General features: G+C 45.0%; 1 protein-coding gene across 15 annotated transcripts in view; it reads right to left on the bottom strand.

Annotated features, from left to right (window-relative positions):
* Positions 1-10,429, bottom strand: part of LOC132452079 (aspartyl/asparaginyl beta-hydroxylase-like) — a 41,968-nt gene extending 31,539 nt beyond the window's left edge. For 9 of the 15 annotated variants that reach the window (XM_060044452.1, XM_060044455.1, XM_060044459.1 and 6 more), the window contains exons 1-6: positions 10,127-10,429; positions 8,774-9,160; positions 8,615-8,680; positions 6,533-6,730; positions 4,700-4,744; positions 3,911-3,979 (exon numbers count right to left, since the gene is read on the bottom strand). In XM_060044452.1, the coding sequence (XP_059900435.1) occupies positions 3,911-3,979; positions 4,700-4,744; positions 6,533-6,730; positions 8,615-8,680; positions 8,774-8,927 (532 nt within the window). In that variant the 5' untranslated portion in view covers positions 8,928-9,160; positions 10,127-10,429. The remainder of the gene's footprint in view (positions 1-3,910; positions 3,980-4,699; positions 4,745-6,532; positions 6,731-8,614; positions 8,681-8,773; positions 9,161-10,126) is intronic. The other 6 variants (XM_060044465.1, XM_060044460.1, XM_060044454.1 and 3 more) reach the window with 6 other exon arrangements.
* Between the last annotated feature and the right edge of the window lie 2,334 nt (positions 10,430-12,763).

Genomic DNA, 12,763 nt, shown 5'->3' with positions numbered 1-12,763 from the left:
CGAGGTAACTACATCATGGAGGAAGGTGAAGAAGCCATAGAACCAATCGGATCCCTCCTGGGCTAAAATATCAAGCACTTCCTCTAGTGAATCAGCGTTCTCACTATCGTCGCCATCTTTGGTCAGGCCTGACGAGAGAGAGAGAAAGAAGGAGAGGTGGAGAAAGAGGAGGATACCATGGCGGAGGGGTGGAGTTGGAAAGGAGGGGTGGAGTAATAAGGGCAGGGGATGAAGGAAGAAAATAAACCATTGTGTAGAAGGTGGAGGGTAAAAGTAAGTAGGCAAAGGAAGACAGAAGGGAGTTAAGAAGGAGAGGACTGAAAGAGGTTAGGGAGTAGGAAGAAGAGGACTGAGGGAGATAGGAATCAGGAAGGGCAGAAAGGAAGCAAAACAATGGAGGGGCTTGGAGGATCGCCGTTGGTCCACAGTGGGCAGGAGATGGGGGTTGGGAGGAGGTCGAAAGAGAAATCATACAAAGAGGAAGAAATGGATAAGATGATAACACAAAGGGGTCAAATGAATGGTAATGATGCAGAAAGAGAAAGCAGATTGTGAGGTTAAGGACTTCCAGACAAACCATCATCCATCAAAAACCAGTGCCACCACAATAACTGGTATCTGTTGCCCTCTCCTGCCAAAGTGAAGCCTCCGCCATCTTGTCCAAGGCCCACAACTCACTAACCCCAACCCTCATTATTAACAGTGGCACAAAAATAAATGTACTGAACATCATGACATGCACAAAAGCCCCTGTCCCAGGTCAGTATTAACTGTACATAGTCTGTTGGTGATCAGGGTATGGCCTTGTCCCAGGTCAGTATTAACTGTACACCAGTGGCGGCTGGTGGTTTTTAAAGTGAGGGAGGAAGGACTGCGCGCTTGGTTGCGATTGGCCTGCTTGCACTGTTAGTGGCGCATGGTGGCATAAGTATGTGAGACTCAAATTGTTTCAGGGTGTTTTGGTGAACTACAAAATAGCAGGGAGGGATAATTATGTGAATACAATTGATACAAATCCACCAGTGGTAGTAATGCCCACCAGTGGGTGGGCAGCATGTCTTGGACTACAAGGGCCGAAGGAAAGGACGCAAAGCCAATTAGTCAAATCAGGCCTACTCTTGATTTGCACAACTACCGTATATAAAAAAAACTAGGCCTAACATTGGGCCTATTTTTGCCCTCAATGACTGAAGCTATTGCTCGTAATTGGGCTATGTTTATTTTCAGCTACAATTGTTTTAAGAAAAATTAAGAAAAAAAGTGATGCCATTTAAAAAACATCATGCTCTGAATCATTCACTAACATCGTTTCCACAATATCAAACAGAATGGTCAGAGTAACAAACAATTAAAAGAACAACAAGAACTAGAGCTCTCAGTTAAACGCGTTATTAACGGCGTTAACGCAAACCAATTTTAACGGCGTCAAATTTTTTATCGCGCGATTAACGCAAATCTTTTATTAAAAAATAAAAAATAAAAAATAATAATTCTTTGGCTCAAAACAAAGAAGCAGTAGCCTGACTGCTATGTTCAAATGACATTTGTTCAAAGCAGTCTAAACGACTGCTTAGATTTTAATTGCACTATAGGCTCTTTTTTTGTATCTTCCTGTTTTGATCAGTATATGCCAATGCTGTTATCAATAAAAAATCATTTGCACAAGGCAAGCCGATGCACTTCACCATGTTGATAAGAGAATTAAAACGAGAAGAATTAATGGGACAAAGAAATCAAGGGATATCTAGCATAGAAAACGAATTTGCGATTAATCGCGATTAATGTGAGTTAACTATGACATTAATGCGATTAATCACGATTAAATATTTTAATCGCTTGACAGCTCTAACAAGAACATTATTTCACAACTATTTACATAGGTTGTAAGCCTAAATTGTTTGAGGCAAATGTGGTTGTTAATGTATGTTTTAGAATGTTGGTCATGGTGTTAAGCCAATTTAGATTGAGGGACTTAATTTATAGATCATGTCAATCCTCCTCGCTGTTTGAGTTGCAAAGATATCAGTCACCTGGTCATACCAAACAGGATATTTTTTAAGTGATTTACGAATAACAGCTTGTGTAGCTCCACTAATTTTGCCGCCCTTTCAGACTTTGCCCAACTGTTGGTGGTGGAAACTGCAATATAATGGCGCATTTCCACCGGAGGTTGCCGGTCGGTCTGCAAAGGTGCGGAACGGGTCGCGTTTCTACCGCCGAAAGTGGGCGTGATCTGGATTGAGACGTACTCGTCGCGGTTCTCGGCGGTGGTGGAAATGCGAGCGTAACTGAGCTGGGCTATACCGCACCCTCACTACTGGGATGAGGCGCGCCGGTTGAAAAGGGGCATTTCCACTGGAAGGTGCAAAGTCTTTTAAGGTGCAGCACGGATCGCGTTCCATCGACAAAAGTGGGCGTGACCCGGACTGATCCGTATTGAGCTGTACTCGTCTCACAGTACTCCTCCGTTGGGGTACTGAGACGCCTGAAAGGGTGCCGGTAAGTTTGAGCTACACACGCCGTCCGTTGATTGGTCGACAGAATCACACTTCCGTGCAACAGGGGGGTAATAACAAACAAACACATTACCCGCGAGTTCTTTCTGGACAACGGCGAAAGCTTCGTTTATTGAAGAAAATTTTGCACGAAAGTTTACCGTCCTTCTTGGACGTCCTTAAACGTTGCTCTTTGTTCATTGTGCACGTTCTTCTTTTTCATTCGATTTATTAGCAGGCTTCACTGTGTGGGACTGCAATGAGGTCACAATGTTTACGTAGCTGCCACGGCTATCGCCATGCGGCTTAATGCCCGCCCTACCATAAGGTTACTGTCGGCGGTGGAAACGCGAGCCGTAACTGAGTTCGGCTATACCGCACCCTCACTACTGGGCTGGGTCCGAAGCAAACCCGCAGGTGGAAAAGGGGCAAAAGCGAACCGAGCCACACCGAACCGCTCGGCGGAAACTCCAATATAAGCGAACAGAGCCGCACTGTACCGCAACGAACAGTAGCGCACCGCTCGGTGGAAACGAGGCCTACGATTGAGCAGTGAGCGCCAGGTTCGTTATCATCGTAGACCTCTGGGCTGCTCCACAACCAGGGCTCCTGCATATTGATTCATACCGCAGCCAGGGCTCCAGCCTCTTCGTGAATAGACTTTGACGCGATCCAGATCTCTTAGCTAGTCACACCCTCAGAGGAAGACTTTCCTCCACATTCCCATTGAACCCCATGTTATTCCCTGGCCGCCAACAATTTCGGGGGAAATGAATGGAAGTCAATGGCGGAGAGGGAGGATGGAACGTCCTCCCTGAAGTAATTGTCAATAGGAAAAAAGGTGGTGCTAATGTCCCTTTACCCAGGGAAACAAACATTACATATACAAAGGCATTAAATTAGTAATATTTAATGGCATTAATTCATTACAGTAGTCGGGGGAATCTACATTTTTTATTCTCAACAATGTTGAGGAGGATCCTCCTCCCTCTTCTCACTAGAGAATCCTCTACTGCTGTACACATTCTGTAGATTATCAGGGTATGGCCTGTTCCAGGTCAGTATTCTATACACAGTCTGTTGGAGATCAGGGTATCAGTATACTGGGGTTCAGGTGAAAGGCATCGGGGGCTTTAATAGGTCTAGGGTCTAAGTTCGGTCCGTCAATTAATGCGATCAGCCTCCGGAATATGTAACCCCTAAATATGTACGTGTGTAACATGTATTCATCCACCCTTCGGAGGAGGCATGTATTTTGGACCCGGGTTGGTGTATTAAAACACACAACGGTAAACATGCATTAGAAAGAGAGGCATGTCGATAGAATGAGAGTGAGCCACAGTGAGAAAAGACAGGAAAAACAGAGACATGAAGAGGGAGTAGAGATAAAGAAATGTTGTTTTAAGGAAACTTGCCAAGCAGAACTTTAGCATCTTCCATGTCGAAGTCTCCATCTCCGTCTCTATCGTACGCCATCAGTTTACCTTGAGGAGAAGAGAGATGAGTCAGCCACATGCAGACTGTCCACTGCTGCGGATCGACACATAACAAGGGGAACAAGGATTTTAAACAAATAAAATATTCAACAAGGGTCAATGTGCAATGGATGTGGGTCCCATTCCTTGCCTAACCATGTCACATCCGGATATCCCTGTCCAAACCTCTGAAGAAGTCAAATGGATCTTGTGACGATTTGGGTTCTTGGATATGACGAAATCCATGTTTTGTATGTGACACTGCGTCTAACAATACTAGTCTGCTGTTCTACAATGTGGTTTGTGATGACACACACACGCCGGCTTCCTCTGCTCAGATGTAAATGAGGTTATATCCACAGCCTTGGTTCACATGCTCCTCTGACCCTCAGGGTCAGCAGGTGGTGCTCTGTCTCGACCCTCATATTACTGTTCTGATGGACATGTGGCCAAACTCCAAATGGACAAAGACACATGGACAATTGGTAAATAGATAATTCTTCACTTCGAACAATAACCCCCATGAATGTAGAAGTAAAAAAACAAGACCTTTTCAATCAACAAAATAGACAAATAACATGACATAATATGTATAAAATTAAAATGATAAACATTAAAATATACATATTTTAAGACAAATAAAATGTGTATAGTGTTATGATTAAGAATGTGATTTGTGAGAGCAGGAAAGACGAGCATTGATAAAGAATCAGCAGAACATCCGTTTACCTTGTAGAACCTCAGAGAAATTCACACGGAACTCCTTAGCCCTCGCTGTATTTAGACAGAGACACACACACACACACACACACACACACAGAGACTCAAACACAGATAAACAGACACAGAGAGAGAGAGAGAGAGACAGAGAGAGACAGAGAGACAGAGAGAGAGAGAGAAAAGAAACAGAGACAAAGAGAAGAGACAGACAGAGAGACGGACAGACAAAGAAAGAGAGACAGAGAAAGCAAGAGATAAAAAGAGAGAAACAGAGACAGACCGAGATGAAGAGAAACAGAGACAGAAAGAGAGAGAGAGACAGAGAGACTCAGAGACAGAGAGACGGAGACAAAGAGAGAAGAGACAGAGCACAAAAGAGACAGACGAAGAGAAACAGAGAGACGAAGCAAAAGAAAGGTATAGAGGAACACAAGGGAGGGAAAGAGAGCGATATGGGTAGGGAGAGGGAAATAGAGAGCACAAAGAAGATAGAGCAAGGAAGTGAGAAAGTATAGTAAAGAAAGGGAGAGGTCAAGAGAGAGAGAGTGCAAGGGGAGATGGAGCACAAAAAGTGAGGAGGGAAGAGAGAGGGCAGGGGGAGAGGAGATCAGCAGAAAGCATTACACGTGGGAGCAGAGAGGAGCCACAGCAAGGGATTCTGGAGATTACACAGTATTAATCTGGTCTGCCTCAGGGTAAACAAGAACTGCTCAGAACATATTGAGGCTAGAGAATAGATGATGCATTAATATAGTTCTCACACACACACACACACACACCACACACACACACACACACACACACACACACACACACACACACACACACACACACACACACACACACACACACACACACACACTTTTAGGCCAACAAGTAATGACATCACTTGCTGCACATGATGATGCTTGGGCCATTGTGTTTGGAAGCATGCGTGTCTGTGTTAGACGGACACATGTTAGACAAGCTGTGTGGGAAGACATGCAGGCACAGGGCACACAGCTTGGTTCTATATCTGTTTGGAATGAAATAATAAAGTAGACCAATCATTTAATGTAAATACAAACTTTGTGTTAGGAATTAATCGATTTGTTGATTATTTAAAAATTAAACTAATCAGGTTTTTATATTAGTTAATAGAATACTGTAGAATCCTGTTGTTCTGATTCAGATGATTCAGCGATTCAGAGATCCTGTGTTCCACAGTGATGCTGTCATCTTTAAGTGATACGAGTTGTCATGATTAAGCTCTGTTAGAAGGCTTGTAAATGTAGCCCTTCCAAAGAGTCAACGTGCTAGCTACCATCTCTCTACCCTTCAGCGTCTGGCTCACTTTAGCCTGAGAAGCATTCTCCTCGTTGGATATACAGCACTCTCCAGCGCATTGGGAGGTCTACAACACTGAGCAACTTTAAAAAGAACACACCTTGAATGAAGTTCAAGGTCAACTACCCTGTAATGAGAAACGCTTTTCTTCCTGAAAGGCCAAATATTTATATTGGTAACATTATAAAATTATTAAATCTGAATACATCGGTAGGGATTGGGTCATAATAATAATAGTATTCTAATGTAGAGTCACTGTGTTTCATAAATATCACAAACACACACACAACCTAAATCAGTATCATCAACGCTTTTTTACACTCTCAAGCCAGGCAGTTTCTTGAACACAACTAACCATGCAGAGTGCAAGTAAAAAATTAAAAACACAAGGGGACTTATGTGTGCGGATCCTGTTTTTGGCCAACCAAAATGGTCAGAATTTGGCCTTGACCTTTGCCCTGGCAGTCACCATGAAATACCACGAAAGGGTGCTTGTTGCTGCCGGGCACTACTCACCGATGACACTGTCATAGTCAACAACGTCGAAGTAGACCACCGCCACAGAGCTCCAGACCCCAAGGAGAGCCAGGACCACGAACCAAGTAAACATGGTGGTCTTGGGCCCTACTCCTCCTGCTGCTGCTGCTGCTGCTGCAGCTGCTGCTCCTCCGTCTGACTTGAGCCCATTTTTGCTGTCCGCCGTTGGCTTTCCATCTGATGGAGGAAGATAATTTCACAGGGTCACAATTGGGAGAGGTTTGATAAGTGAGGGCATTAGCCTTAAGGTAGGGGCGTTCACGAGGATGGGAGGGCGTGGGCAGGACGGACAATATGCATGGGCGGGTGGCTCGGGTGAGCGGTACGCGTTGGCGGGCGGTCGGTTCCCGTTGGTGGGTGATAGGGACGGTTCGCGTGGACTCGCGGGAGGGTGCTTCGCGTGGACGGACGGACGGACGGACAGAGACAGAGAGAGAGAGAGAGAGACTCGCGGGAGGGCGCTTCGCTTGGACTCGTGGGAGGGTGGGCGGGCGGTTCGCGTGAACTAGCTGGAGGGCGCATCGCGTGGACACGCGGGAGGGCGCTTTGCATGGACACGTGGGAGGGAGGGAGGGTGGGCGCTTCGTGTGGACAGGTTATATTGGATTGACATGCAACATTTGGCCAAGAAACATTATTAGTAGTTTCTGTCCACCAAATACTTTATTAGAGCTTCTCACCACAGAATACCACAATTTAACATCCATGAAGCCTCTTGACATTCCTGGTGAAAACAGATTTATAAAGACACGTAACAATCAACGAGAAATAGTGATTAGACAGAACTGAACATCTGAAAATTGATGATGTTGTGAATTGATTTTCTTTATGTTTTACACAATAGATCCAAGTTAGAGGTGTATCCACATATTTGACCCTAAAATATTCCAATTTGGAATGGAAATGGATAGTATATCGATCAATACCTTCAAAAGGACGGCATCAGTGACATAAAGTTGTACCAGCCCATACATCCATAACACGTAGGCTCCGATCCTCCACTAGTGATGGAGGGTTGACTATTTACAACAACAACCATCGGCGCATTCAAACTCTCCTCACAGTAGCCTGCAGCCAATAGATGCACACTGTTGGCAATTTGGCAACCATTATAAAGGAGAATAGCTTAGCAGGTTGAATGAGAATTACTGTAATTGCAGGGTTTAACTGGGAGAACATTTTTGATTTCTAGTTAATAGCAGCTAGCGCCTACTCGTAACAGGGGTAAATGAATGGCTAACAGGTGGCTGGAACTACGGTGACACCATACACTTTTGCATGCCAGGCTATTCTTAAAACAGCCATTGGTGATTGCTGCTCAAACACAAACTGTCCTCTCAAACACAACCTATACCTACCCCTACATAGTACCTATTAGATCCATACGTCTGACAATAATTGATAACTGACCTTCAAACAATATATTTGAATGCCTAATAAAGTGCACTTGGTCAGGGCAGACCATGGCCCTACGGTTCAGATGGCCCTTTAGCCAGTGTCACGCAACTTTAGCTCTGCAAGCTGAGTGCGCGCACTGGTCTTCAAGAAAGTTACGAACCGCACCTTTAACCTCTGCTTAGAGGGCAAACGCTGGACTGCACAACAACTATGTTGAAGTTCACAAGAGCTTGCCGCTACCAAACCACAGAACCCCAATGCTGCCTTCACGTCTGTTCATATGTTACCAACAACCAATATTCAATACGATCTCAAAGAATAACAACACGCGCCACATCAAGTCAAAGCACCACAAAACCAAACCCTGTATCCCCATACTGTTAGTTCAACATAGGGGTTCAGTTAGGCATTAGCATCAAAGCAGAGACACTGTGTCATACAAACACTCATGTCAGGACCGACCACATTAATCCTTGCCATGCAGCAGCCAAGACCTGACCAGACCTTCATTTGCACTACCAACCTACATAGTAGGGCAAACCAGCAGTCATCATTACCAGGGCTTGTTGTGGGATCATTCTAATGTTGGAGCACAGCATGCAGCTCTTCCAACAGCTAGTCAGTCAAACCAAGACACACCAGGGGATGCCGGTCCAGTCCTACCTGAGTCCCGTAGGTAGGGACAAACCTCTGCTCCAACCAGCGGCTTCTCTGCCTCGTTAAGACAACCTAATAGGGAGCCAATGGGAATCAAGCCGAGAGTTACCACAAACAGATACACAGCGGACCAGGAGAAACACTTGTTTAGAACACCAGTCCTACCTATGTCCTGTACAGCAGATGCCACCTCCTCCTCATCACACAGCTCCTCCTCATACATCACCTCCTCCTCCTCCTCCTCCTCCTCCTCTTCCTCCATGTACACCTCCTTTCCAGAAGCAGTGGAGGAGGAGTCTCGGGGTCTGCATGTCTCCATCGGAAACCCCAACTGGCCTCTGAACCCAACGGGTTCAGAACTGAACCGGAAGTAATCCAATCCAACCCGACCGAAAGCAGCTGAGAGCAAGAACCCTGGTCCCGCTCAAATGGTTCTTCACCAAAGCCCGCCCCCTGTGGAACCAGCCTGTCACTGGATGGCGGGATGGCTAAACCGACCCTAGGCTGACACTTGGTCCTTGCCGTTCAGAACCAGAGAGACGAGCCAATCAACTGAAAGAAGGAGACAGTGGAGCCAATGGTGAAATAGTAATAACCAGAAGCATGTAACAATGACCGAGCACAGATGAGAATGGCCCGTGACACTGAGACACCGGAGCAGACACAGCCCTCCTCTGTGGGCGTACATAGTTAGGTCAGCCAGAACCCGATCCTGTCTATTCTTAGAGCTGACAAAACGATGGACAACAGATCAGCCGAATGAGTGGGGTGTTGAAAAGAGAGCGAGGGCGACAGCTTTACTTTCCAACCTTGATACACATTTCAAGGTTGAAACATACAGTAAGACTCGACAAATGCACGTGTCTGTGTGCACATTAGCAGATTTTTTAGTACACCAATTACTGTTTTGAACAACTGGGACTATTTTTCCCTTTACACTTTGTACTGCTTTCCTCGGAGATGTACAAAACATAAATAAACCTTGACATGCATTAGGTCACATCGACCTAGTCTGGCTACACACACACGCCTCCACTTTGGAGAACACGGAGCAAAGGGAATCAGGAGGACTTGTCTAACATCTCGGTCCTCTGAGAGACAGCCTAGTTACAACACGTTAGCCCCCCATTAGCTAGGGTGTACTCCTGCTGTAGCTGAACACTGCTCCTCCGGTTCAGTAGAGGCCCACTATCAGAGCATCAGCCAAGGATCAGGGCTCAGCAGGGCATCAACCCAGCATCAGGGCTCAGCCTAGCGTTCAGGGCATCAACCCAGCAGCAGGACTCAGCCGCAGCTTGACTTAGGTGTGTGTGTGTGTGTGTGTGTGTGTGTGTGTGTGTGTGTGTGTGTGTGTGTGTGTGTGTGTGTGTGTGTGTGTGTGTGTGTGTGTGTGTGTGTGTGTGTGTGTGTGTGTGTGTGTGTGTGTGTGTGTGTGTGTGTGTGTGTGTGTGTGTGTGTAGGGTACATCACCCCCTACAGTGGACGTTAGACAGGCTAGCAGCCAGTGAGGGCACTCACCTTTTTTGGACCGGATTTTGGGGCTCTTTTTCTGGGCCATTTGTTCGTAGCTTCCCGATGCGTCTGCAGATGCGCGACAACCGTCTGAGGCTAATGCGGAGGCTAATGTTGAGGCTAACTGCTGAGGCTAACCGCGTAGCTTCACGGTGGAAATTGAGATAATGTTCTTCTCGGTGAGGCGCACAGATCGATCCCGATATACACGTCGTTCTCTCTTAGAAACCAGCAGGCTAGGCTGAACTCCCTGGTAACCACGGCCTGAGTGACGGGACAATCCACCATAGAGGGGCTCAGGAAAACATGGTGGGCGGGCTTATGGGTGGAATATAATTTAAGTTATCCACCAATTAGCGTTGGTACAGCCACGAAGCCCCGCCCTGTACCCTGGAGAGAACTAAGACGTGGTGGAGGAGGAGCTGCCGTGTGGAGCATGGAGCAGCGAAATTCATCCTACTAACATAATACACAAGGGGGGCATTTAATCAAAGTCGCTGACAAGGAGCGTCGCTAGCAATTTAAAACATTTGGGGCTGTAGCCCAGAAGTCCTTTTAAAAGTTAGCACTGCAGAGTTCTTCAGGAAAGTGATCGAATCCAAAGGAATAGCTTTAAAGAGACTTTATTTAGTATAAAGTATTTTCGGTATGGTAAACTGATACTCTGAAGCAAAGAGAGATTGAAGATGTATTCTAAACACGTGCTGAGCGACTCCTAGCTGATCAATAAACCTAACCCCTGCCCAAGAGAGCTACCGGGAGTTTCTGAAGTCAATGTGGGTCTGTAGGTTGTTAGGGTCTGATCAGAGCTATTAGAGAGAGAGAGTTGCGACACGCTATGATCTCGCCGACAGGGTGGTCACGTGGTGGTTCATGTAAGCCTCAATAGTTCCAAACACGCCGCGATTTCAATGTTATTCTATGGGACGACAGCAGAGATTTTAATATTAAATGGTAAATATGTATGAAAAAATCACATACAAGTATTTGTCTGACTGTTATTGCATTATTGCATATTTGTAAATGTCAGTTTTACATTTAGAGCGGTAGGGGGGCAACTGAAAGCTATCTATAAGTACTATTACTTAGATACGTTTTTAAGTTTTGGAGGGAAAGCTTCACGTTCGTGTTAGCATACTGGCCTAACCTTAACTTTTACCTTACATCTGTGTTGAAATCAAAGTATTCAAGATGTTCTACCATGATCATTTAAAGATATAAGCCACACAAAGTATCAAATATATTAAAGAATAACAACTCATTACGCTTGGATGAATGAAATTGTATTTTTTTTTATTAAACAATTAGTGTGACAAGAACAAGTGATTGCGATTGTGTGAACAGATTCAACAATGGACACAGCAGGGAACACTATATACTTAGGGGAAACCATTAACATATAACGTTGCAAATATACTATACTTTATGCCGTCACAATACTTAGAATAGCCCTGAGCAAATTCAAAATGGGTTTAGGAGGGAGGATCCTCGTTTGGTCATGAACTCTGACCTCTAACCTATTCTCAAAAGTCGGGGCATAAGTGGTTGAGGAACAGTTGTTACCCGCTCTGTGATCTTCAATGGTGTCATGGTTCATTGGTTACAACTAACATTTTATAGATAAATGGTCATACCATGGTTGGCTGTGCAGCATTTGGATGCCCCAATCGGTCCGAGAAGGGTTATCACATGTACGGCTTCCCCAAGGACCAAGAGCGCAGAGAGAAATGGATGGCAATAGTCAGCCGTCAAAACGTATTGACAGTCAGCAACAGTCAAAAACGATGTAACGTAATGTTCAGATCACTTGCTAGCATTTCAAAGGGCATAATAATTCTAAGTGTAGAGAATTATGACTTTCCAATGATATTTGAAGTGCAATGGAAACTGATCTTACAAGCCTACCTACAGGTACACTTTGAAAATGACCGATTCAAAGCCACAAAAGTAGATAGGATGTTGAAGTTGAGGCCCGATGCAGGCCCAACAGTTTTCATCCATCGCCCTAAACCGAAGAGGAGGAAACCCCCTTCTGTGAGGGTGCCTCCGGAACCAAGTGCAACGGACCACACATATTGCACCAAATTAAACTTCGGTATGATCCATGCAGCTAACAATATTCCCCATTTCATGTAATTCAAGGATAGACTACACTCCTAATGAGATTGCATAATTCATATTTGTACATTCAGTTTAAAAAACAACCAGAGGTCAGGGATTCTCTGAGGATTTGCACACAATGTAGATAATTGACACATTTCTACCCAATTAACAATTGCCGGTAGATCCATTTATAAATTGTATTGGTTTCTGATTGTGGCAGATGATTTAATTCACATTACAGAAATGTTTTGCTTTAATTCATTTTATTACATTGGAGATGACAGTCGTTGCAAATGCGAAGGCAAAATACATATAACAGAAACATTACCTTGTAATTATTAGAGATTGAGGGAGAAATTTAGGTGGATTTCAAGAGCGTTGAAAAGGACATCACAGGAGACGGAGAGAGCAATCAAGAGGTTACATTGCCAGGGGCAGGTGATTCCAATATCATCCGACTGCAGACACAAATGGGCGTTCCCGTGTCGTGGGCGTTCCCGTTCACGCAGACTAAAACGCCCCCCCGGCGTTCTCGTGTGG

The sequence above is a fragment of the Gadus macrocephalus genome, chromosome 23 (assembly GCF_031168955.1).
Source record: "Gadus macrocephalus chromosome 23, ASM3116895v1".
Classification (NCBI taxonomy): Eukaryota; Metazoa; Chordata; class Actinopteri; order Gadiformes; family Gadidae; genus Gadus; species Gadus macrocephalus.
Note: the sequence above shows the minus strand (reverse complement) of the source record. Positions and strands in the feature narration are given on the sequence as shown.